The sequence below is a fragment of the Lithobates pipiens genome, unplaced genomic scaffold, assembly GCF_037356315.1.
Source record: "Lithobates pipiens isolate NorthernLeopardFrog02 unplaced genomic scaffold, aLitPip1_a1.2 Scaffold_13, whole genome shotgun sequence".
Classification (NCBI taxonomy): Eukaryota; Metazoa; Chordata; class Amphibia; order Anura; family Ranidae; genus Lithobates; species Lithobates pipiens.
Genome location: NW_027507718.1, coordinates 250,649,143 through 250,676,511, shown reverse-complemented (window position 1 = coordinate 250,676,511; position 27,369 = coordinate 250,649,143). Strand labels below are relative to the sequence as shown.

At 40.2% G+C, this 27,369-nt stretch overlaps 1 protein-coding gene across 1 annotated transcript; it reads right to left on the bottom strand.

Moving 5' to 3' along the window:
* Positions 1-1,423: 1,423 nt before the first annotated feature.
* Positions 1,424-26,970, bottom strand: LOC143974792 (transmembrane protease serine 11D-like). The gene is made up of 10 exons (XM_077476529.1): positions 26,763-26,970; positions 22,100-22,224; positions 20,615-20,739; positions 19,876-19,943; positions 17,557-17,711; positions 15,556-15,594; positions 12,840-13,005; positions 11,023-11,282; positions 6,836-6,978; positions 1,424-2,649 (listed from the first exon to the last, which is right to left on the bottom strand). The coding sequence occupies exons 2-10, from the start codon at positions 22,221-22,223 to the stop codon at positions 2,488-2,490; spliced, it is 1,242 nt and encodes a 413-aa protein (XP_077332655.1). The 5' UTR covers position 22,224; positions 26,763-26,970; the 3' UTR covers positions 1,424-2,487.
* Positions 26,971-27,369: the final 399 nt, after the last annotated feature.

Here is a 27,369-nt window from a genome sequence, read left to right as displayed (position 1 = left end):
TCTCCCTCCACCTCTCTCTCTCCCTCCCCCTCTCTCCCCCTCTCGCTCTCCCCCTCTTTTTCTCTCTCCCTCCCCCTCTCTCTCTCTCCCTCCCCCTCTCGCTCTCCCCCTATTGCTCACAATCTCTTGCTTCCCCTCTCGCCCCCCCTTTCCCTCTCGCTCTCTCTCCCCTCTCTCTCCCTCCCCCCCTCTCTCTCCCCTTACCTCTCTCTTCCCCTCTTTCTCTCATTCTCTCTCCCCTCCCTCTCTCTCACAATCTCTCCTCCTCCCTCTCTCTCTCCTCCCTCTCTCTCTCCTCCCCCTCTCTCTCCCCTCTCTCTCTCCCTCCCCTCCTCTCTCTCTCCCTCTCCCTCCCCTTTATCTCTCTCTCCCCTCCTCTCTCCTTCCCCTCCTCTCTCTCTCCCCCCTCTCTCTCCCCCTGCGCTGTGCTGGGACCCCTCACTCTACTTTGCCCATTCTCCCAAGATATGGAAAATTCTTAGAGGGGTTGCCACATTGCTGGATCCCAGATGTTTTATTGGCTGCATATGTCTGATGGGTGAGGAGGGTGCCCTGGAAGTGGTGCTGATGACCTGTGGGCTAGATCTATGCATCTTTTTGCAGCCATTTTTATTGCTTGAATTTTTTCCCCATTATGGGTGTGATTGGGGCCTCATGTGTAAGTTTTGCCTAAGGCCTTGAGCCACCTCTATCTGTGTTTACATGTGACCAGCTGTGATTGGACACAGCCGATCACATGGTTAAAGAGCCGTGGCTCTTTACAGAGATCAGGGTTATGCCATGTCCTAGCAACACAGCATGATTGCCGCAATGTGCGCCGAAGAATGAGCCACACCGCCCCTCCGTCATTTGACCGTGGGCAGGCGGCAATCGGTTAAAGGCTTACTCCACCTTTTGTACCATGTTACACCCTACATATCGGTTATTGAATGAACTACAAGTCCCAACTTCCACTGGGGCAGATGTACTTGTAGTCCTCAATGGAACATGAATGTGGTAATTACTACATTCATGGTCCATTGACTCTTCCTCCAGTTCTCCAACAGAAAGCCCTACGACAGTAGGGGCAGAGAGCTGGAGAAAGAGGCTGGAGAAATCTGGCATTGCACTCGCAATCCACTGATTGCAGATGCAATGTTTTGCTCCTATGAAAAAAATAACTGCAGATTTTTTTCCCCGGAAAATATAGGCACATTTTTTTTTTTCTAAAGTGAACTTACTCTTAAAGCCCTTTACCAACGTACAAAAATACACCTTATTTTGTAGTTGCATTACTGTAGTGCAACTGTTATTACAAGAAAAACAGGGAGTGGTATTTATTTCAGTTTTATTAAATCAGAATATGATTACAAAAATAATAAATTTATTAAATATAGCAAAAAAGTATATTAAATACAATATAATTTTATGCAATTATAAGCAGCAATTCTTTTCTGTACTTGCGTACATGACTATTGCACATAAGTCTAAAAAATAATAAATACATGTCACATTTACATAAAATAATGACTTATGCACAATCCTGTATAACAGGAAAATATAAAACATTGCAATGAATGAGCAGATTATTTCTTTGACTCACAAAGTTTTAAATGCCATTATTATAAATATATTTTCTCCATGCAATAATAACCTTTAAAATAAGTCAACAAAACTTATTATAAGCCTTATAAGTCTTATATAGTAAAACCTTGGTTTGAGGGTAACTTGTTGTTTTGAGTGTTTGCAAAACAAGCTAAATTTTTTAATAAATTTTGACTTGATATACCAGCGCTGTCTTAAAATACAAGTAGCATCATGTCACAACTGAGTATAAAAGATAAGTGTAACAATATGGTTACATTTAATCAGGGTACAACATTTAGCAACATATTGCTACAATTAGAGGCGCCCCTCTTCTTAGCTCCTGATGGATTTTGCTTCTAATCCCCTTTGCGGAGGCTTCTATTTGTGGATGGACATTTTCCGTTTACACAACCTGGTCACATTGCTATAATCTTTTTATATGGACTATAAACTGAAGGACCTATGAATAAATGGTTGTGGAACGAATCATTTGAGTTTCCATTATTTCTAATGGGGAAATTTGATTTGATATACAAGTGCTTTGGATTACAAGCATGTTTCTGTAATGAATTATGCTTGCAATCCAAGGTTTTACTGTATATGAATTATATTTACTTTGAACTGAAGTTAAAGTAGTAATTTGCTAAAGCGTGCCAGTTCTTTGACATCTCAACTTGTAACTTTTAGCTTTTGTTTAACGTGACATTAAGCACATAACCTGCAGTGCTGATCAAGAGGAAATTTTCCGACAGGGTGGATCGAATTTTGGCCAGTCCCTGCTGAACCTGACCAAATTTTAATACATCTTTGGGCAACATGATGTCTACTTGACTGTGTGTCTCCACTAGCAGTCTTCCAAGGTCAGTGTTTTGTCCAGGCCATTCAAGTTCCTCCACACCACATTTATTCTTCTCCTGGGCATTATAATCCAGACTGCTGGGTAATCCAGTTGCGCAGATATGTAACTCTGGTGTAGATGCCAGGCTTATTAGGTAATCCACACTCATCACCAGTACTAACAATTCCAATAAGGAACCACTTTTTTGTATTTTGCATAGAGACCAAAGGACCACCAGAATCACCCTAGAGTGAGACAAGAGCAATACGTTAGTTTAATATGTCAAGTATTTGCTAACTAATAATATCATACAGCTTCTACTCTGGTGTGTTTCAAATGTACAGTAGTTTTGACTTGGTTATATATTATAGCTACAAAGAAAAATGCTTCTAATTCTAGTAATTCTAGTAATAATGAAGGTAATACACAAAAATAATAGAAACCTGCGCAAACACTCTATAGTGTTATATGTATATATGTATAAAACCGTATGTATTTATTGAGCTAATAAAAATGCACTCACAAAAGTATCTCAGACCAGGCAGAATGGGATGAGCAAGGCAGAATCAGGAGTGATGTCAGGCAACGGGAGGTTCTAGCCATCGTTGCCAGACTTCCTAGTCACGGACGAGTCCCGAACCTCTCATAGTGACCCTTAGCACCTGTTTCTACCTCTTTGCCTGTGATATAGACTGGATGTCCCACACAATGTTGTCCACCCTCCGGATTGTGCCCTGATTACCCCATTCTGCCTAGTCTGAGTTCCTCTTGTCAGTGCATTAAAAAAAAATATGTTTTTATACATTCTTTGAACTGGTTTCTATCTAGTTTGTTTGAACTACAGATGGAGAGCCCCCTCCTGGTCCACTTGTTGCATCACTAGTCAGAGTAGTGACTTATTAATAAGTATTCGGCTACTATATACATTGCCTATTTGTTCATCATTCATTTATTTATGCTATCAATTATTAATCTATTCAATGATTTTTCATCATTTAAATATATATATATATATATATATATATAATTTGTTTTTGTTTTGTTTTTGTTTTTCGGGTGGTGTCTATTCCCACTGGTTTGTGATATTGGTCCGTCCTCATCTTGTTACATAAGGGTAGCAGGAAGTCTCTGTGAGGGGTTTCCCCATGGGAACTTTTTTTCTTCCTTTACACATGCTTTTTCACAAACTAAGTTTACAATGACTAATATTTAAGTAAGAACAGCTTAAGAAAATATATCTAAGTGCATGTTAAAAAAAAAATTTTTTACATTGTACATAAATGAATTAGTGCACAAAGTTTGAAAGTTAAGTAATACCCTTTCTTTGCTGACTTAATGAAGTTTTAACCACATCAATACCAGGCACTTTCACCCCTTTCCTTCCCAGGCCAATTTTCAGCTTTCAAAAGAAATTCAGTAAAATCATATTTTGTCAAAAATGTATGCCAAAATGTATTCTTCTACATGTCTTTGGTAAAAAAAAATCTTGTTAAGTGTATAATTGTTTTGTGATCATGATCATGTACAGTTGTGCACAGATGATCACAGACATATGTGTGCAGATGATCACTGGGACATATGTGGGGGACAGATGTTTTTACTGTGTGGGGACACTATTGTGGGGACACTATTGTGGGGACATTGTGTGGTGACACTGTTTGGGGACATGTGGGAACACTGGACTGGTGCTCATTGTGTAAAAGGCTGTAAAAAACAGCTCATACTCACTGATCACCGGCCGGCTGCAGTGATCCGCACTCTCTATCCTCATTGACAACATCTGTGTGAGGAGAAGAGAACTGATCGCCTAGCAACCGGCTCTCTATTTACGTCACATGATGGCTGTGATTAGACACAGCCATCCTGTGATCAAGAGGGCCCTCCTGCCGATCTGAGATGCACCGTGTCCGGGTGACACAAGCACATCGTGATTGTGTTCCTGAGTGGGCACACGCATGTGAAACCCTCTCCTTCTGAAGGACGTTCCTGAACATCCACTCAGGAGGAAGCGCCCACCCGGCAAAATTACAGTTTTAAGTGCAAAGTTCAGTATTTATGCTACAAAAAAGTACAATATGCAATTAACAATGTGATTTAGGGTGTGTCTTAAGGCAAAACAAACTTATTACTTATATTATTTTTGATATAGTAAGTAGCTCAAGGACAGAACTCAGGAGGGTAAGAAATTAGAATAGGTGGCACACACACATGAAATTGACTCTTACAGTGACACGGACAACAGTGTGCATCAGATGATGACACCTCACCGACACAACACGTCCCCTCCTGAGTCACAGGGACAGTCTCTCTCCACATAGGGTTGCCACCTTTTCTTCAAGTCAAACCCGAACACTTTAGCGCCACACAGCAAATTTTTTTTAAATATAAACTATGCATATATTTTGCAATTAAATAACATTTCTTAAATGAAGTTAAGCACAAGAGTCCCTCTTTACATCAGAGTCCACAGAGTTCCCCCTTGACATCAGAGTTCCCTTACGCTGTAAAGCGGGAATCTGCAGACTTTGATGTAAGGGAGAACTTTAGAGACTCTAACATAAGGGATGCTCTCTGAACCGTGATCTAAGGGGGAACACTGAGAACTCTGATGTACAGAGAGGACTCTGATGTAAGGCGGAACACTGTGGCCTCTGGTGTAAAGGGGAACTCTGATGTAAGGGGTGCTTTACCTTATTGTACTCACTCAGAGGCAGGAGAGAGGAGCTCACTCACCCTTTAGCAGTCAGCACCTTTCATCCAGATAAAGCTGAAGCTGCTGGACTTCAGATTTCCGGCCCTCACTTTCCTTTTCCGAGGCACAGCTCCAGGGATTGGAGTGTGGGCAGACACAGAGGGATAGGGGCGGGAGGAAAAGGAGCAGATCAAGCCCTCTCTCCTCTCCCGTCTGTGTGGGGGAGGGGGGATTGTTAGTGCTGGCTTTGAGCAGCATGAAAGGAGAGTGTAACAGACACTCTCGGCTTACATAACTGCAGCCTGCAACCCTGCTGGGAAGCCACAGTCTGGTCTGAATAATGTGTCTGGGTTTCAGGCGAAATGTCCGGGTGGCAACCCTATCTCCACATCAGGTGGTCCTTTCAGTCCACACAGCACTGACAGTCCTGCTCCTGGCTTGCCTTGCTCCTGACCCGCAGACTCACACACAAGGCTCCGGCCGCTCTACTCAGCTCCCTTGCCTCATGACATCAGGCTCAGGCACCATTTCCTGCCAGACCCGTTCCCCTGCCGGTGCCACCCAAACACACTGTAGCAGGCACTTGAATAGTCTCAGCCTGCTCTAGACTGGATCTATGCATGTGCAATTCCGAGCCGAGCATCACAGACATACTTTTACTCGCAACCTTTTTCTGTCACTGGCATTTACTGGCAGGAAAAAGGTGCCTATTTTTTACTGGCTGCCAGTAAAAATACTCTATCAATCCGATGCTGTGCCTGGCTGCAGTTATTTTCCCCTCTCTTCCTTTTCTAACAGGAGTTTCTTTGAGCAGCAGGAGCCATTGGGTCCTGCTGCTGTCAGTCAAATGCTGTGAGGAGGGCATGGGAGTAGGGGGGCGGGGCTTGCTGCGGGAGCTCCCAGAGAAGAGGAGCTGACACAGCATCTTCAAAAAAGAGGTAAAGGACTTCTCTTTACAATATTCTTGTGTGGTGCAGGTAAATATAACATATTTATATTCTAATTAAAAAATCTGAGACTTTAATATCACTTTAAGTATTAAAGGTGCAAGCTTTTAGGATGCTTTAGATGCCTTGTTTTGGTTTTATACAATTCTTATATCTTTAAGAATTAGTGTTACTAAACCCATAACTGTAAAATCTGTCTGTATATGCAGGAAAGCATGCTTGTTATACTCACTGTGGAACCTAAGGGGTTAATCCTGCGCATTGTGAAAAAAGGATGTTTGATGATGTCTTCTCTGATTCTCCCCTTCTTTTACTGTTCCCAATCCATCTGCTGATAGTAGAGAGCCTTGTAGGCACTCGGCACATGCTTTTTTTTTGGGGGGGGGGGGAGTGCATGTGATCAACACAGGGCCAATCAGCACTGTCCAGACAGAGGGTCAGGAGTCATGCAGCCTCATAGGACAGTCATAGTAAAATGAAAACTCCTCCTACAAGCTTTAACCAGTGCTTGGCCGGACACTGATAGTAGTCAGGAGACTGTTATATACTGCTGATGAGAAAAGGTATTTAGCAGTTTATATTTACTAAAATAATTGCATTTCCATGTTCTGTGTACGGTGGGAGATCAGATATAGTGAATGCAGGTCCTGGGTTTAGTAACACGTTAAGATAACCAAAAAAGGATATCAATGCTGTCACAGTAAAATACCACACTTTTTGCACAAATTAATTAGAAATTGCAACACAAATTAGATTTAACACATTGAAGACATAAATGTTGTCTCAACTCACCTGGCAAGCATCTTTTCCCCCATCCGTATATCCAGCACATAGCATTGATGGCTTTATTAAACTTCCATACATCTGAGGACTAGCACACATATCTGAACTGATTATCTTCACTTCAAGTTGTCGTAGAATCGGTGATACAGGACCTGTAAATGTAAAAATGTGTTATAAATCTACTATGCAGTACGATTTAAGCGATTGCTGTGTACATAAGGACAAATGCATAGTACCACTTGTTTTAGTCACAGGACACAAGTGTATGCAAAAAACGACATATTATTTCCCTGATGCTGAGAATGAGAAAAGGTTGCATTGTTGTCAAAAAAGTGCAAACATTGGCCTTCCAGGGTAGGGTACAAATACCAAGCCCAAGTCCCACTCAAGACGGCACTATAGCCAGTCGCCACCCTGCACTACACTCCCCTAATTTGCACAGACTTTTACTTTTAGTAAACATTCATTTATGAAACACAAGCTTTTGCAGAGCTCTTTACTTTAATAAGTGGTGTGTGTCTGTATAGTATTGGCCCAGTGCAGGAACAGATTTACTGAATACAGTATGTTTCTCTGGAATGAATATGAATGGACAACTTTATTTTCTGATTGACCGATCCAGGTCTTGCTAGAAAGCCAGCATCTCACAGTTGACATCCCATCTATACAAGAATGGTGACTAAGTAAGCTTAGGCTACTACCTATGAGTTGCTGTATTTTATATAGCAATGTTACCACCTGGACAATCCATTAAAAAGCAGGACAAGTCATAAAAAACCTGGACAATCCATTAAAAACTCCATTAAAAAACCCAGAAATCCATAAAAGTATATTTGGCCTTGCCCCTTTCTGTCACCAAGCCTTCTCATTGGTCAGTGTGATTGCACATGAAACAGAAGGACCAATAGGGACATTTGGTGACAGGAAAGGGCAAGGCCAACAAGTTTTTTTTAGATATTGGAACAAGCCAGGCCAGGGCCGTCTTTAGCGCAGGGCAAACGGGGCACCTGCCCTGGACCCAATGTTTGTAGGGGGGCCAGCGCTACTACCTGTGAATTGGTGCCCCAATGAAGATTTTGCAGAGCGCACAGAGGACACGGGAGGCTGTATTCCCATGATAGCCATCTGAGAGGGGGTGGGGCTGGGAGATCTACTGACGCTCCCTCTCCAATCACTGGTTCTCACTACAGCCTCTCTTTTCCGAGCATAAAGGCTGCACGGGGGCAGGGTCAGAGCATCAGTGGAGCTCCCGGCCCCGTCCCCTCTCAGGTGGCTAACATGGGAATACAGCCTCCCGTGTCCTCTGTGCACTCTGCAAAACCTTCATCGGGGCCCCAATTCACAGGTAACGGGGGGCCCCCTACAAAGCATCAGTGGAGCTCCTGACTGTTGTAGTGAGAACAGAGAATGGAAGCCCCGTCCACGCACCTCTAAATGTATGTAGTGAGTTTGGCTGGCCAGGTATGTCCTTACACCCATAAAATGCCTGACTGCTTAAACTCTGAGCTGTGTTATTCAACTGTAAAGCTGTGCATTGCTGAAAGTTCTCTGACCATCTCCTGTATAATGTCTGCAGTCTCTGATTGTCTCCTGCAGTATGTCCACAGTCTCTGATTGTTTCCTGCAGTATGTCCGCAGTCTCTGGTTGTCTCCTGCAGTATGTCGGCAGTCTCTGGTCATCTCCTGCAGTATGTCGGCAGTCTCTGGTCATCTCCTGCAGTATGTCGGCAGTCTCTGGTCATATCCTGCAGTATGTCGGCAGTCTCTGGTCATCTCCTGCAGTATGTCGGCAGTCTCTGGTCATCTCCTGCAGTATGTCGGAAGTCTCTGGTCATCTCCTGCAGTATGTCGGCAATCTCTGGTCATCTCCTGCAGTATGTCGGCAGTCTCTGGTCATCTCCTGCAGTATGTCGGCAGTCTCTGGTCATCTCCTGCAGTATGTCGGCAGTCTCTGATCATCTCCTGCAGTATGTCGGCAGTCTCTGGTCATCTCCTGCAGTATGTCGGCAGTCTCTGGTCATCTCCTGCAGTATGTCGGCAGTCTCTGGTCACCTCCTGCAGTATGTCGGCAGTCCCTGGTCATCTCCTGCAGTATGTCGGCAGTCCCTGGTCATCTCCTGCAGTATGTCGGCAGTCTCTGGTCATCTCCTCCAGTATGTCGGCAGTCTCTGGTCATCTCCTGCTGTATGTCGGCAGTCTCTGGTCATCTCCTGCAGTATGTCGGCAGTCTCTAGTCATCTCCTGCAGTATGTCGGCAGTCTCTGGTCATCTCCTGCAGTATGTCGGCAGTCTCTAGTCATCTCCTGCAGTATGTCTGCACTCTCTGACACTCTCCTGCAGTATGTCTGCACTCTCTGACACTCTCCTGTAGTATGTGTATTACTGTGCCCCTTTACTTGCTCAATTATTTAGGATTGCTCCACTGCTCAGTGAGAGGTAATGATGTGCATTAACCTGTAGCAACCAATCAGCGAACAGTAGTGATCTGCTTTAATCTTTAGCAGACAATCAGTAAGTGGTAATGATGTGCATTAACCTCTAGCAACCAATTGGCAAGCAGAAATTAGGTGTTGTAACCTCCTAGCTACCAGCCACTGAGCAGTAAATATAGGCTGTAACCTCTGGCAAACAATTGAAATCACTGCGTGATCTGCTGCATTAAATTGATTTTGAGTCTTCCTGCTATTTTTTGTACGTCTCAGAATGGCGGGGGGGGGGGCTAGGGGGGGGCAAGAAAATGTTTGCCCAGGGCCCAATCAAAATTAAAGACAGCCCTGAGCCAGGCCAAGCTCGGCATTTACAAGACATTTTTAGATTTCAAGTTGCGGTAACTTCAGCTGCTCTTAGCTATTAAGCTACTGTTTTGACATGTGGTTTTCACTAAAGGGCACCACTGCTAACACATTTTTTCACTATGTCCTCACTTTTAATTGCCAGGTGTGTGATGGGTTTATTTAAATGTGCCTGTGTATGTTTCACTGTAAAGCTAAGCCTTTATTTTCTACTAATTTCATATATTCTACTCAAAACAACATGTTTCATTTGGAAGTAATGAGCCAACATTTTTCTGTTCACCAAAACCTAGTGCATTTGTATTGTATGATATATTGTACTTAAAGCTGAACTCCGGGCAAACTGCTAAATACACAGCAGTGATGTAAATATAAGCCTGAAAAAAAATAAAAATAAAAAGATTCTGGCTTTGAACGTATTGGTGAGTCGGTAGACTTCCCCTCTCGCCTCCTGTAAGAACGATCAAGCAGCGGAAAAGCCGCTATGATCATTCTTATGGTGTAGGTTGAAAAAAGCTGATATCTGAATGATGCCTGTAGCTACAGGCGTCTTTCAGATATCCTCGCACAAAGTCAAGGATGTCATATGACGGCCGGTGGGTGGGAAGTGGTTAAAATGCATTTTTTTTTTTTAACACAAAGTTGTGCATTTATACAATATTTCTAACACATAGCATGTACATAGCAAAAATGACACCCCAAAATAGATTCTCCTACTCCTCCTGAGTACGGCGATCTCCTACTCCTCCTGAGTACGGCGAGACTTCCACAGCCTGGCCACATACAGAGGCCAAGTACAGCCAAGCATGGCCGAGCATGGCTGGATATCACCATGTATTGCAGGGTATCACTGAGTATGACTGGGTATTGCAGGGTATCGCTGAGCATGGCAGAGTATCACCGAGTATGGCTGGGCATTGGAGAGTATGGCTGGGCATTGCAGGGCTAATTGTCAGTGAGCAGCGATATGGGCACTACAGATCTAGCCCACAGCGCTGCTGACACTGATCTCTCCCCTCTCTGTACTGATCTGTACAGAGAGAAGGGAGGAACCGGCATCATAACATGACGCCGGTTTGTTTACAAGTGATCGCTCCGTCATTTGACGGAGCGATCACGTGGTAAATGGCCATGATGAGCAGCCATTTACCGTGATCCGTGATGCGCCGGGTCTACAGGACCCGGTGGTCACAGATGCTCTTGAATGCGTGCTCCAGGGGGCGCACGAGAGCAGAATTCTGGGAGGACATCACAGTACGTCCTCCCAGAGTTAAGCAACCGCCCTGTAGCCATCATTTGGCTATGGGCCAGCTGTTAAGTGGTTAAATAATCAAGCATAATACAAGAAGAAAACAATCAGTTATATAGACTACAATATGCTGATATACATGATATCATACTAACCACCATATTCAAGTGCTCCCCACCCGGTGACATAGCAGGATGAATTATCAGGAAAGTTGTCAGATGCCTTTGGTAGACATACAGTGCGGATGTTTTGTTGAAGAATGACAGGAGCGGACAGCTCAAGAAGTGCAATGTCATTTCCAATCTCTGGACGGCTAAAAGATTCATGCACTATGATCCTCCGGAGCTTTAGCCCATTTCCAGGGCTTGATAACGAAGCACCCAACACTACTGTCCACGAATTTACATCCTTGCTTCTGCAGAGAAACAAGACATGGACCTTCAAAACCACAAGATGAAATGTACATATTAAGCAAATATACCCTCATATTTGAAATTTTTAAATACCAACATTAAATATATGTTTACTCTGTAGAAATATACGTACCAATTAGCCAAATAAAGTAAAAACAATGTGATGGTAAATATTTAAATAAAATATAACTGAGGAATCTCTGGCTTCATGCTTATGGAATTTAAAGCCTCGTATACAAGATTGGACTTCAAACAAACATTTCTGTGGTTTTCTGTCCAAAGGCGTTGGCCATGAACTTGTATTGCATACACATGGCAGGGCTTTTTCAGCCAACTTTAACCAAATCACGTGGTTTTTCTGCTATTTACCATCACCCTTTGGTCAACTTCTGTATTGTCTGATCTTTTACATTCTGAGCATGCTTGTTTGTACTTTGGACTTAAGTCCGATGGTTTTCTGTACACACGATTGGACTTTGCTCCATCAGACTTTTGTTTCCGAAAAGTTTGTCTGTTTGCAGAGCAAACTTTTACCTGATGAAAACCGAATGTTTTTCCGATGGAGCGTACACACAGTCAGATGTTGCCTTAAAACAGCTAATTTAGGTACTTAAGTCAGGCCAGGTAGGAGAGAGAAAGGAAGCGAGAGGGGGGTTGGGGTTGCACACTGTACATAGCACTCTGTACACAGCACACACCTAAACCCTGCACTCTGTACACTGTGCACCTCCTGAACCCTGCACTCTGTACACTGTGCACCCCTGAACCCTGCACCCTGTATGTAGTACACTCCTGAACTCTGCACCTTGTATGTAACATACCCCTGAACTCTACACTCTGTATGTAGTGCACCACTGAACTCTTCCCTCTGTACGTAGCAAACGCCTAAACCCTGCACTCTGTATGTAATGCACTCCAGAACCCTGCACTCTGTACAAAGCCTGATCCTGAACTCGGCATTCTATGAGGAAGAGTACTCCTGAACTCTTCATTCTGTATGTAGTACACTCCTGGTAATTAAATTTCCCTTTAAGACCCTCCCAGTGTTTGTGCAATTTGGCCACACCTGCCATTTGATGCGTCATGCTCTCCCACTTCCGCTCAGGGAAAAATGGAGAAATGGAGGGCTTGGTTGAGTTCCTGCACCCATTCTCTGAGAAAAAAAATATATATACACTCATATATATAATACACACACGTGTGTGCTTCAGCTTTGGGGTGCACACCCTAATGCTGTTGGCTGCGCACACCCATGTCTGAGGTACAGACTTTCCTAAAAAAAAAAAAAATGCACTATTTAACTACAAAAATGTTATACTGTATTAGACTAGGAAATAATTTATTTTTGGTTATTATGTGTAAGTTTAACCCGTTATTTTTGTAAATTCATTCTTCATTTTTTGTGTAACTGTGGGGTAATAGAGAGTGTGTCCCTTGCCTAAATACTTTTATTTAAAAAATGTCCCCCTCTGCCATTTCAGAAAGTTGAGCGGCATGAGGTTGCTGTTAGCACAAATGAGAAGAAAAGCTTCAGTTTTGTTACACAGACGATCACTTACAATTCAAAACAGTGAGCAGCAGAAATTAGCCAGGTGTTGCTGATGAGAGAGGCTCCACACTTGTGTATCCCATTCAAACGCAGACTGGCCTGCCAGGGCCATGATCCTGAAGGTGCCGGACTCCCTCCTATTATCCTACTTGTTTCAGGACCTCCAACACCGCAATCTGTTCAGAATGCAAATAACAGAAGTATTTTAAAATGTGTTTAACTATATTCCACAAATTGGCTTAAAATGTCAGCTGAAAGTTTCACAGCACTCAAAGACATTTCAAGGGGATGTCTAATGGGCTGAGTAACCAGATTGCTTCTCTTATCCAATTGGGATTTCAGTGGTGAGATTGCTATAGCTCCTGGATTTATTTCTCCTCTTTTTGGAACTTTGTGGTGTTTCTCCTCCTCTTAATGCTTTTTTTACCTTACTGAATTAACTTTAGAAAATTAAAAATACATATATAAAGCTATTGCTGTTTTTAAGCTGGTACCAAGGGTATGTCGGCAATAGAATGGAGTAAAGAATGGGCAGATCAACAAAAGGCTAAAGCTAAGATGACAAAACATCTGCACGATTATAACATAACTGTTACATTGACACATACACTACCTTTGGAAGATGCATCCAGCATGAAAGTTTTATGACAACGTCACCAAATATGCATGCAGTACTGGCACAGGGTGGTCCAGCAACCAGGGCAAGGATCCAGAATTGCAACTCCCCTCCTCCACTGGTAATATATGCTGTAGAATGGGTGTACAACCCTGCTCCTATTCTTTGCCCCCTTGCTTCACTGCACCAGGGCAGCTGCCCCTCCTGCACACCCCTCGGCTCAACCCTCTATGCATGTTTTGAGTGCTGACATTCTCATTTAAAGCCTAGAAGCATTGCGTGAAGCTATGATCCTTCCACCCATATTGATATATTAATACTATCATTTCAAATACCAGTTTAACATCAGTGGTGGTGTTTTTTACATATATACCACCTGTTTGTCTTTATTGAATTATGGAAGCATACCTCCCGACTTTTTGAGATGGGGAAAAAGGGACATCAACTAGCAAAAATTATGTAGGCAAAGGACACACCCTGCCACACTCTGTTACATGGAGAATTAATACACAAGAAATGCTCGGTTACACCCACTACTCTTCTCTTATACTGGCTTTTGAAATACAACAATTAAAAATTGGATGCAACGTTTAGCACTATTAAACACTTTTGGATAGATAGATAGATAGATAGATAGATAGATAGATAGATAGATAGATAGATAGATAGATAGATAGATAGATAGCACATTTTTATACAGGTACAGTATATAATAAGACCAAAATGAGGGACAAATTAGGAATTTCTGAGATCAAGTATGTGGCCAAGATCATAAGAAATACATTTAATGTCTTTGGTTAGCAGAGAAATTAATACATTCAGCATGTTTTGGTATGACCTTAAATTCTGCCATTCTATTTAATCTATATACATATATGTAAACACGTTTTCAAAACTTTTTTCCATTATTATTATTATACAATCCAGTAATTTTCTAAATTGTGTGATTCATTGTTTTTTTTTTTTTTTTTTTTTCATTATTGTGCTACATTAACTGTCCACATGGGGGCACTGCAGGTCAAGTTTCTTTCTTTTATGCAGGCACATTTAGATGCACAATTAGTCTGGTTATGAAGAGATGGACCAAAACAAACAAAATAGCCATTTGTTAAAATGTCCTGAATGGCATAACTGACTTCTTTAAATCAGATACCATTTGTTATAATTCCATTAAAAATCCAAGGACATTGAAATGGTACAGTATGTAGAACATGTTGTAACTTACATACAGTATAGAATGGAGAGTAATTAAGTAAGGGGCAGAGGGAAAATTTAAGAGCAATAATTATTATATTCACAGTAACATATCAATTACCGGTATTTTAATATTGTTTTTGTTACTGTGTTATTATAGTTCCTAAATTGCTATGTTCATAAATGATGGCACCCAAGGCAAAAGGAGTAAACCATATCCCTTTCCCTAGAAACAAATAGTCATATCTCTGGAATGCCCAAATATCAAGATAATACTCAATGCAAATTACATCCCTGGAAAAGTGTTCTCAGTCAATAGATGTCACATGCCCAGTATGAATCCACTAGAAAGTTCCAAATGCTCAGTGGAAGAAGGAGGTGGTATGTGGCAGGTTTGGAAGAATTTAAATCATTGACACCTATTTCCTTTTCGAAGAGTTGGCATATGTATTTAAGTATACCTACACCCAGGAACATAAAATGCAATATATTGCAGTTAACAAGTCCTTAGATATGGTAGCTGTATTCGTTTTTGCTGGCAGGCTAAACACATTCTGAGGAATTCACTAACGTGGTAATGATGCCTTTGCTGTCAGTAGTTCCCTTTAGAACTACCTACATCTAATTCAGGCAAGCATTTGCACCAATTTTGGAAACATTGCCATGGCAATAACAGAGACTAGTTCCCCCTGAATGGCTGGAAACAGTGGTTCTGCCACCCTCTGAAAAGTGAATTCAAGGTGAGTTGCCTTTCACAGGGGGCAATAAAAACTTCACGTCTCTATGAACCTAGCCTAAGAGCACAATGCCACTTTGCTTCACTGGCTAACCCCAATTCTACATAATGTAAGTGGTGTTTCATTTTGTATATGGTACACTTTAGGTTTATAAAGTACAACAGGTGTCAAGATCTTACCGCCATAAAGGAGATTCCCGGCTTCAGCAAGTGAGATTTCTAGAAAAAAATATATAAATAATTACTATAAATAAAATAAATATCTCCTAGGTCATGCACACAGGTTCATTCAAGTCTGGCTCTGTGAAAAGGCAGCAAATACTGGGGCCTCTGGACCTAGATTCAGAACTTTTTTTTAAGGGATTTTATGTAAAACTGATGGAAAGTCCGATTGTGTGTACATAAGTCACAAAAGTTCACGCATGCTCTGAATCATGCAGAAGGCTATTGAATTGGCTATTGAACTTCTTTTTTCTCAGCTCGTCGTATGTGTTGTACATCACCATGTTCTTGACGTTCGGAATTTCCAACATTTGTGTGACTGTGTGTATGCAAGACAAGTTTGAGCCAACATCCTTCGGAAAAAAATCCACGGTTTTGTTGTCGGAAAATCCGATCATGTGTACAGTGCATAAGAGTTACATTTTTGAAAGAAAACCTTTGTCTTGAGGTTTATGTGTGTCTGTGCGACTATCACTTGTGGCACAATGATTAAGCAGAAATTTGTGGATGCAAGGTATGTAGAAAAATGTGCAGTATATACAGCAGTCTCAGGCTTTATTTAACCATATCCTTTAGGCCACGACCAATATATTTAGAGCAATGTGGCCTCTTGCAGCTTTTGCATGCCACATTGGGCACAGTGCAGTTTAATTTAAGCTCTGTCTCTCTGTAAAACTTCACACCCCAAAGCTGCCCTGAAGGACCTAACCCTTCTGCTAAGGCAAATAATATTGTATTCTGAGGGCGGGTATTATTCTGAACATGGTGTGAAGCTCATTTTCTATAAACCATTTTACTTCCATTTCATCTACTAAAGTCTTTGGTTGATATATCTTTGTTATGCTGATGATGAATTGAGGTATTATACTGCTGCTTTATGAATGTTGTTATGCTGGTGGCAGGTAGTGTCTGAAAGGTTTATCGCTATATAACCACAACTGTTAAAAGAACGCCCATGTTTAGCTTCTCTCACAACTGACCATGCATATTATAGCCCTCATTTTTATATTCGCTTTCGGCCCCCTTTTCTGTTGAATCATCCCAGTCACATAGTACAAAATGTCAACATATGGGGCTCTCACTTTGAAGTGTATGTAAATCCAAAAACAGTTTTTCAGTATGTTTTGGCATTAAGTCTCACTGTATACAGTTTTCTTAAGCAACCCATTTTTGTGAACCTGTTGCAAAATGTCCTACCTAGAGGTTTTACCAGTATCATCACTTCCTGCTTCAGGGTGACAAAGCTGCTTATAAAAATGTTGCTAAGCTGCCATTTCTATTTCTTCAGTTGACCATTGGGCTACCTATCAGGTCTGCAGGAGGCATGCATACACCAAAAAGGATAGTCCAATGGCAAACTAAAGGAATGAGCATGGCAGTCTGAAAACATTGTTGCTAATTGCAAAGCAGAAGCTAAGCGTTGTCAGCCTGAAATAGGAAAAGTGGTTACTGGTAAAATCTACAGGTAAGACACTTTGCTACAGGTACACTGAAAAAAGAATAAAAGAGCACACATATGCTTTACGGAAACTGTATACATACTGAAAACAGAGTTTGGGTTCAGATATACTTTGATGTTTGCCTAGGGCCCCATTTTGCATAATGCAGTCATGTAAAAATTTTAATTTGACCACGCCCCTTTTTGCTGCCGTGCGCTCATGCCGCATATAATCTCCACCCCAAAGTGTTCCTCTTTCTCTAGTTTTAAAGTTGAGGGGGGGGGGGGTGTATCAATGCTAATTTTGATTTCGTTTTAGTCATAGACTTTTGACTAAAATGGCATTTTTGTTTCGGTCTTATTTTATTCATCTGAATTGTTATAGATTTAGTCATATTTTTGTAGACTAAAATAGTGTTCATTTCATTATATTTTTGTCAACAAAATTAACACTGGAAGGTATATGTACCTAACGTTTACAAAGGGAAAAGTGAGTTTGCGAAAGCTGGTCATATACTTGCCTGTCAATTGCACAGAGTCCTTATCAATGTTAAAACTTGACCTAGATGCAATTTCTCTAAATATATTTTGAATAGGAGTGGAGGAAAAGTTCTTCATTTCTGTAGGTAAGACTTGGAATAAGATCACTAATCTTGGTTGAACATTCCCAGTGGACCTGCAAAAAAAAAGATATGTGTTATAAACTGAGAGGCATTTCAAATCATGCTGTCATATATTTTTTTAGTAACTCAGTGATATAAACTAATAATGTAATTTATGCAATTTGAAGCAGTTACTGGAGAAGCTACTTGGATGAGCAGCGAAACATCTTTAACAATACAGGACACACCTATCTGAATGTGATCAACCACCACTAGCCATTAGGAGATTTGTTATGATCTCTATATGAATTATATATTCCAGTATATATTCAAAGTACTTTATTCATGATATTAAAGTAATATTAAAGTCAAACTTTTTAAAATTAATAAATAAATTAAAAAAGCGGTTTATACTTGCCTGGCTTACCTCCTCTTCTGGGGTCCCCCGCTGGCGATGTCTGTTCCTCCTCTTCTCCACGTGGGCTACTCCTGAGTGAGCTACTTTCCTCTCACACTCCAAAGACATGCTAGATTTCATTTACTAAAATTGGAATGTGCAAAATCTGGTGCAGCCGTGCATGGTAGCCAATCAGCTTCTAACTTCAGCTTGTTCAATTAAGCTTTGACAAATACAAAACTAGAAGCTGATTGCTTTCTATGCAAAGCTGCACCAAATTTTGCACTCTCCGGTTTTAGTAAATCAATCCCAAAGTGTATTTAAATCCAAAATGACTATAACATTTTTGATAGAGTAGGAAATACTTAAAGATGTAAAAATCTGACTGCCATTGGTCTTTGGTCGCAGATTGTGTAGGGGATTTTGTATTACTGTAATATGCTCTCCATCTTCTAGGGACATTTTCTTGCACAGCAACACTGCCACTCTGTAGCCTGCATACCCGACTCTTATTAATCACCTATGGGACCTAAATGGGACCTAAAATGGGACCTAAAAGTTATCACCCTGTGCCAGATCACTAAGGGATAAGTTAATATGGTTTCCTGCCTGGCATTTATTCTGCTTTATTGAATTCAATCTCAGACCATTCTGTCTGCTCTCTACCATTTTCTTATCTGACTATGCTTTTGCCTTCAATACGGTACTGCACTTGGCTTGCCAGCTACCCATCTGTTACTGTAGAACCTTCCCTGAGTTTCACTCTGGGCATTAGCTGTGTAACAATAACCCAAGTAGTTTCTCTAGAGAAGACCTAACACTTTAGAGGTATTCCACAGCACAGTGACATAAATGGCCCAAGAAGGTTATTTTTGTTGTTTGTGTCCCATCTGGAAGATTACCTATTGATTCCTGTCCCTGAAAAATAACACCCACTTAGACGATTGTCACTGGAACAAGTGTTACCATGGAAAAAATATGATCTTATATCCTGTTCTGCTGACAGCTGTAAAAATTTTCGATTTGTTATCACTTTCTGGACCAGTGATAATGGTCACCAAAAAAGAAGAAGAAAAGGTGGATCTCCCCAGTCAGAATACAAAAAGCAAGATAAACCTTCAGCACTACAACACTACTCAAAGCTAAAAAAAATACAGTATGATTTACATTGGCAGATGGTCATCTGTACACAATACATCTATCCTTGCAAATTAAGCATTGCAGTTAAAATGTTTGGAAAGGAGACTAAGCAGGAAGAGGGAGCAATGACATTGGTTCATCTAAATTGAACCAGTAACAATTGCCCAGTTAATTGAATCCCTTGTAAAATGGTATTCTGGAACTTTCTTAACATAGACATGAAATGATTGCTAGATTCAGCAGGATCAGAAGATACTCACCTCATGTCTATGGTTATTTTTTTAAAACATGTAACTCTTTACCTTAAAAATTATCCTTGGACCACTGTATCTGAAACAGCATTTTGATTTTTTTAAATAATTTATATTTTATGATAAATTCATTTTCTGCTAGCAGTAATAATAATAGGTAAATGCATAAAAAAAATTTTTTTATGCACAGATGTAAGACTGCGGTTATAGCAAGAATATTGGCTGTGGCACTAAATATTGACAATTTTTCCAATATAAACATGCCTCATTCATGCAATACTTGTAACAACTGTGGCTACATCTTAGCAGAGTTATGACTTTGTTGGTTCACCAAGCCTGCAACTTTCTTTATTACATCATAAAAACTGATCATGCTACCCATCTCTAAGCATCACCTAATAAGTCATCACCTATACTTGTTGAAAGCAAAAAATGGTAATAATGACTTACCCCAAACTGATCACTTTGGCCATACTGAATAGACCTTTGAGGACTGAACCTTCAAATGTTTCTTTCGTCTATAAGCAGAACATATAGAGGAAATGTGTCAATTTTACTATAAACCAAAACTAAGAGGTCAATGACTTATATAGCAGCTACACAGGCCAATAACAGATCGACAGTGCATAAAGTAAGTTGCAAAGGTGCCTAAGGGGTTGCCATAAATGCCTGATTTGACGCTAATGGCATTCCCTGATGTGACAATCTTCTTTCCTAGATTAAGTGGTGAATGGATTCTCTAGGAGATGAGGGCTGACCATTCTCAGTTACAACAAACAAAGGTTTTCTATTTTTGCTCCATTTCCATTGTCCTAGTCTTTAGTTGGCCCAATGAATGAATATGTATGCCTATGCAATCATTTAAAAATAGTTGTAGATAACTGTTGACATATTGTACTTGCGTAATAGCAAAAAAAAACGAATACTATCCATCTAGCAGGGTACTTGATATCATCCATAAAGGAACATATGTTATATGACATTTTACAGCCCTCTCTTACAATATTGGTAAAAAAGTGTAGTTACATTTAAAGTTCTTGCTTACACTATATATATATATATATATATATATATATATATATATATATATATATATATATTCAGAGAGTTTAAATGAAAAAGCAAAACAAAAACAAAAAACAAATAGCAATAATTGTTTTTTAGGAATAAAAGATGAATCTATACTTACAAGCCTTTCAATCTGAACTGACAATGCTTTAAATTCAGCACTATTGGCATCTCTATTAGAAATTGTGTAGCTCATTCTAAACGATCCTTCATAGTAGCGCGGAACAGGCTCAGCATTTTGGTTACCTGGAAAAAAGAAATAGCAATAATTGTACAAACAAAAACATGATTTAGATATTTAAGTATCACCTACAATTATTAATATAATATTACAATTTTGTCTCTATCATGAATTTGAGAGACTTGCCCATATAAAAATAAGCTGGCCTAAATTAGAAACCATTTTCCTTGCTCTTTCCTGCAGGATTATTGAATATGATTACACAAATGTAGGCATTATAGCTACATTTATTTAACCTCTTTCCCACCGTGTAAAAAAAATATATGCAGCAAAAGGTCAGCATCCATATGCATCCATGGCGGTCTGAGGTTGTGTGCTCAGAGCACTGCCGATTCTCAGAAATGTTGTGGTAATAAATGCTTTAAGATCAAAACTTTAACACCAAAACTTTTGTCTTAGATTTTTATTTGCTACATTACCATGGCTTCTGGCCCAAAGATATCCATTTAGGAAGAAACGTGAATCAAAAACATGGTATATCCTCCTGTCCACATCCAACCATATCGCAAAATCTTCAGCTAAATACCACCCAGTTTTGAAGGGGGCTATCCTCCATTTGTTCTTGCTAACATTGCAGCAGATTTGAAGTAGAACTACCGTATAGGCAAAACTTTTTTTTTTTCGATTTTGGATATAGTAAGGGAAGGTTATAAGCCCTGTCAGATTTTCTTCACCATCTATGTCCTATTGCAGAGATTTTCCTTCACTTCCTGTCCCATAGCAATACAGGAAGTTAAATCCCTGAAAATTAAGGGAATCCCTTGGGGACCCCCAGGCCAGAAGATTTCTCCTCTATTATTTTTCTGGGGACAACCTAAAATTTGGGATTTTCTTTACTTTCCCTTTCAATGATAATGGTAAACAGGACAAATAGAGAGGATGAATATCCTTAATGGAGGCACACACAGCAATAAAAACGGACAGGTGTTCTAATCCATCTCTACTTTATCTAAAACTAAAAAAAGTTTTGCCTTCAGTTATACTTTATTGATTTGGTGAGGATTGGGCTGTGATAACATCAGGGCTGCCCATGACATCATGGTAATGTGATCAAGGGTACTCATATATTCTATTCATCAATATTCTCAGTGAGCTAGAATAAAAACCTATGTTGGCAGACTTGTTTGCCCTAGAACTACTTCTCTACCTATACACCTCATGCACATAATAACAACTTGAAGCAGTTTCATGCAGTGTAGAAGAGGTCAACTCTATATAATAAGAAGGTCAATGGCAGCTCAAATGCACCTGTCAATTAACTTGAATGGTTCAACACAAGCTCAAAGTTGGCTTTCATGGCACTGAACAGTATTAGAAAAAATAAATCTTATATATAAAGGGTTGTGTTATTTTATACAGTCTTACCAAGGACAGTTGTTATAACAATGGCAGCAATAACAGCTGCTACAATAATGAAGATGGTCACGCTGATGACAATTATCGTAATCTTGGCTTGTCTGGATTTCAGCAGTACTCCGGCCTCAAGCATCCTGTACAAGAAAGGGTACTAAAATCAGAATGTTTTTTTAATGTAGCACAAAGAAAGACATCTTGGTGTAACTACAGTAAGTGAGTGTTAAATTCTTTGTTTCTATGTTAAGTTTGTAATTACTCATGCACATGGGAATAGCTATTTGCGCATAACATACCCAAACTCCAGGTGACTTCCAGTGCTACACAGTTTGCTTTACTACTGCCTTTTAAAATGCAAGTCTATGAGTCAGCCAACTCACTGCACACAATACAGTCCCTATGTTACAAATATCTTATCTCAACAGTAGTTAAGCAAAAAGTGTCTATTTAAACACATAAAATATAGACCAGAAAAACTGCAAAAATAACTCAAAATATGTGGTCACTGGACATAAACCTTTTATTAAGAAATGTGGGTACATCAATGCACACAAGAAAAATAGTGTAACCCCTTCTGTAAATGATAGAGCCTTACAATTTCATTAATTTAACCTCATTCTTAAGTGCAGTAACCCCAAGCAACTGATAGATGAATCACTTTATTGCTCCAGAACCGTAATCTGCCCAAAGGTAATAGAAAAGTAGTTTCTACTGGAGGCTTCTCACACAGGTATTTTTTCTTTAGGATATCATCTTGTATACAATTGTTCTTTTGGAGAACCAAACATTTACAATTTGGTACTCGGGTATTTTTTGTAGTGTGACCATAGGCGTGCACTCAGGGTATGCCAGGTGTTCCTGGGCACACCCTAATCACCCCACGTGACACAGATTACCCCTGTTTGGACCCTTGATATTTCATCAAAGCCTCCTAACAGGTCTCCTAAAACAAAAATTGTTTAAAAAATGATTTAAAAACAAAACAAAAAAAACTATGGAGACTGTCCATGGCCCTACTGACACCAGTCTCTGCCCTGCTGACACCTCAGTATTTACTGTATACATATGTACATACACACATATGTGTTTGAGCTTTGGGGTGACACCCTAATGCAATAGGCTGTGCACACCAATGAGTTTGACTCATATCTTGCAAAAATTTCAAAAGAGTACCTGCATGGGACTTCACGGAACACCAGTGCATCCAGCATGGGTGAAGATGGCCCTTTGTCTCAATGTACCGGTTTGTACCTTCATGTGAATAAGGTCAAAACCTCTGCCACCTCATAGGAGAGCATAATAGCCAACTGCCACGGATTTTACAGGACAGTCCTAGGCTAACTGTGTACCAGGAAGCATCCTAGATTTTGTGCTGTGGGTACAGCAGCAGCCTGCCACTGGACTAAACCTACTATTGGAATGACATGTCTCCCCTGTATGTCCTCCCACCTCCCCTGCAGTTTCCAGCACTTCTGGTTCTTTTTTGCAGGGCTTAAGGAAGAACAACAGTTTGTTATAGATAGGAGATTCGACATGACCCTGACAATAACAATCTGTGCCTATCGAACCTTTGGTCAAATGTGCCTAATCTTAGCTCTATTAGTCCAAGATTATTCTACATAGAGAGAAAAGATTTGACATAGAGAGAAAAGATTCGACATAGAGAGAAAAAAGATTCGACATAGAGAGAAAAAGATTCGACATAGAGAGAAAAAGATTTGACATAGATTCAACATAGAGAGAAAAGATTCAACATAGAGAGAAAAGATTCGACATAGAGAGAAAAGATTCGGCATAGAGAGAAAAGATTTGACATAGAGAGAAAAGATCGCTGCTGGAATTGGGTGGGGGAAGTAAAATAAAAGTAATGATGTTGATGAATGTTATTGGCTGATTGTAACCAAAGAGAAGGAGCAGTAAAATAGCTAGAACTAAGTACACACGTACAGCCAACTTACTTCCACTTACGATTGCTAGCAGAGAGAGACACACACACTAAGGCCCCTTTCACACATACGGACAGTATGTTCGTATTTCATCCATCCGTTTGCAGATGAAATACGGACATACATTACTGATCCGCCCCGTGTGAAATGGGCCTAAATCATTTCAGAAGTCAGTCAATCTTAGCTGGTCCGTTTGTCAGAGAATATGAATTATTTAGCAATTAAGCACGAGCACAGCAGCAGAACAATAGTGAAGCAAGCTACAGTTCAACTTAACTTTTTCATAATAATCTGCTGCTATTGTGTTAGTGTTGTGAACTTGATAGTGATACTAGTGTTGTGACAGCCTCAGAGGCTGCCCGTGTTGTGGGGGGGGGATTTATTATTATAGATTCTATATCATAGATTGAGATTCTATATAGATTCTATATACCATATCTTGTTACCTGTCTGATCAGTGATCACTATCACCAGTCCATTTTCTGTTTGAACTATATACATTCAACATGAACGACAAAGATTCGACAAAGCAGGGAAAAACATACAAATGTTGAATCTTTGGCTTATGGAGTCTGTCGAAAGTTCTAAGAAGATTTGACGGAGCAGTTAAACTATACAGCGTCATACAGTTTAGCTGCTCCGTCGAATCTTCTTTGAGCATTCGACAGGCACCATAAGCCTTCAATGACAGATTCGACCTTAATTAATTTGGATTTTCGGACGAATGCAATTTTTAACGAAAAACTAAATAAATAAAAATTAATTTCGGGAGTAACTAAATAAATGTATTTTTCGGACGAAAGCGAAATTACGAAACAAAATATTTCAGTGTGCACATGTCTAGAAGTAACACGTGGTGTGTACAGGTGACAGAAAATGTAATAATACTTTCACTGAAATTTAAATGCGCGTGTTGTTTTAAATGTTTATGAGTAAGCTGCTCTGCCCTGCCATTCTATCCAAGTAATTAACGATGAACTAACATTTTTCATGGTGACTCATTATTAAGCATTAAACTAGGAGAGCAAGTACTGTGATAATCAACAATAATTAGAATACATTTGTAGACACGTAGTGCTTAACTTGCATGTAAGAAAAAGACCAGCAATCCAAAATCCCTGGAGAGAATATGTGCGTGAAGGATCTAGTCTTGGCCCCCCAAGCCTGCTGTTTGTGGAGGATGTGAGTCTAAAGCTTTTTACTTCTGAGGCCGCGTACACACGGGCGGACTGTTCGCCCAACTTTGTCCGCTGAACAGTGTTTGGGCGGACAGTCCGCTCGTGTGTGGGCTTTCAGCGGACAGTTTCAGCGGACAGTTGGACGGACAAGGTTTTTCGGAATTTCCGAAAAACTGTCCGCTGAAACCTTGTTTCAGCGAACAGTCCGCTCATGTGTAGGCTTCTTCGTCAAACAAAGTTGCGCGCATGCTCAGAAAGGATTTTCACGCCGAAAGCTATAATGCAGTGTATAGGACGTCGTATTTTTCGTCCCGTCGTACGTGCCGTTCACGTCATCGCGCACGGTTTCAGCAAACTGTTCGTTCGTCGTGTGTGGCCATGTCCGTCCATGCTAATTTTGAGCGGACTGTTTGCCGAAACTGTTGGACGGACAAAGTTGGGCGAACAGTCCGCCCGTGTGTACGCGGCCTCAGGCCTGCTGTTGGAGGAAAGAAGCTGAAGAAGACTCCTGTCTGAGCCTAAAGTCTGCAACTAGCCTGTAGGGGAGGCTGAAGATACTGTACCAAAGGGATGCTGCCAGTCTGGTCTACCAAATTTGCATTAGTCTGAAGTAGAAGTAAAAAATATTACAAAATACTACTATGCAGAGGGAATTGTTGTTGTTTTTGGGTACCCCAAACAACTGAGCCAAAAAAAAAAAAAGAAAATTGCTAAAAATAATAATATGGGATTGCAGTGTGACTATTTGTTGCCATCAGTGGGTCAGTAAATGCTAGGTGCAGCTACAGGCCAATTCACCAGGCTAGGAGGGCACGTAAAAATCTAGCGTCCTTCAGTGGTCAGTGCCCCGAGGGGGACCCAATAAGTATTTCTGGGCACGCATGGGCAGTTTTTGCAGTTTTTGCTACTGTCTCATGCTACTAAAATTGTCTGTGATCAATCCTTTACTAAGAAACAGTGGAGTTAGCATGAAGTAACAGTGACAGCACAGTGCTCCGATTTTTCAGATCAATCACCACTACATTCAAATGCACGTGCAGCAATTACTAGTGATTAATCACAGGAGATTTTAGTAATGTTATCGCACTAATGAAAATCTCCTTTATACCCTCAGTCCCAGGGGCTATGTATACTTGTGTGTTTTCAGAAACAATAGAACCCATGTTCAGTATTCAAGAAACTGTAAAGCAGTTTGTATATAATTATGCATTGTAGATTCAGATGTTCAAGCATAGAATGATATCTTTACCTAACCACAAATCCATTAAAATTAACTACTGTAATTAAAATTCATTGGGTAAGTAGAAAATATTAATTGTGACCCTAAACAAAAATCAAGGGCTATTGGGGGATCCTAAACTTTAACTGGTTGCCCAAAGCTCTACCATAGATTACCTCAGTAAATCATTTCTTTGAAAGTCCTAATAAGCGATAAGAAGCATGTAGCAAATCATGGGCTAGATAAATGTTTATAATAGTAGCTTTAGCTCTATTCTTTTTAAAACATTTTCAGCAAAAAAAATAAAAATTGAGGGATAACAGCAAACTTACCTTGGATTCTTAGTTGGTTCACCTTTCTTTCCAAACTGTGTTGATCTTGCAGCTCTGATTATATTATCAGCCTTAATATATCCAATGTCATGCACAAGAGGTTGGACAATTCAAAAAGTAAACAGACTTAAAAACAAAGGGAAACTCGTTGGACAGGTCCTGATCCGCAGCTGACTTTTGCAAGGTAAGAGAGTGTGTAAGATGGAATCAGCTGTTGCATTAGGTATATATACTTCCGCTACTAAATTGGTTACAACAGCAGAAACCAGAGGAAAAGGCGTGTTAGAATATGTTAATGAGTCATGAGTACTCAAGCCGCTGGCATTGTATTAACATTTTCACTTTAGTAATATGGTAAATAATTATATTGCATAGCTGAACATGTGCATCACTCCAAATACGCTTACACACATGGGTCTAAATCACAAATAAGGATATTCAGACTATATCAACTATTACTTAATGAAATGTATAATTATTCTTAATATTCTTAGATATTAAATATAAATACATAATATTATGTTATAAATATAAGGGGAATATTTGTTATTTTATTGCCTTAGTGGCATTTTAAAGATTTGGGATTACTAAGCAATCAGCTTAGTCC

What these genes read in the sequence shown, in the direction of transcription:
- LOC143974792 (XM_077476529.1), bottom strand. Translation starts at nt 22,223, where the DNA reads ATGCTTGAGGCCGGAGTACTGCTGAAATCCAGACAAGCCAAGATTACG. An exon ending in GGACTCTGTGCAATTGACAG is followed by an intron (nt 15,595 to 17,556) that starts GCAAGTATATGA and finishes ATTTTTTTCTAG; the next exon opens with AAATCTCACTTGCTGAAGCC. An exon ending in GGGGAAAAGATGCTTGCCAG is followed by an intron (nt 2,650 to 6,835) that starts GTGAGTTGAGAC and finishes GTCTCACTCTAG; the next exon opens with GGTGATTCTGGTGGTCCTTT.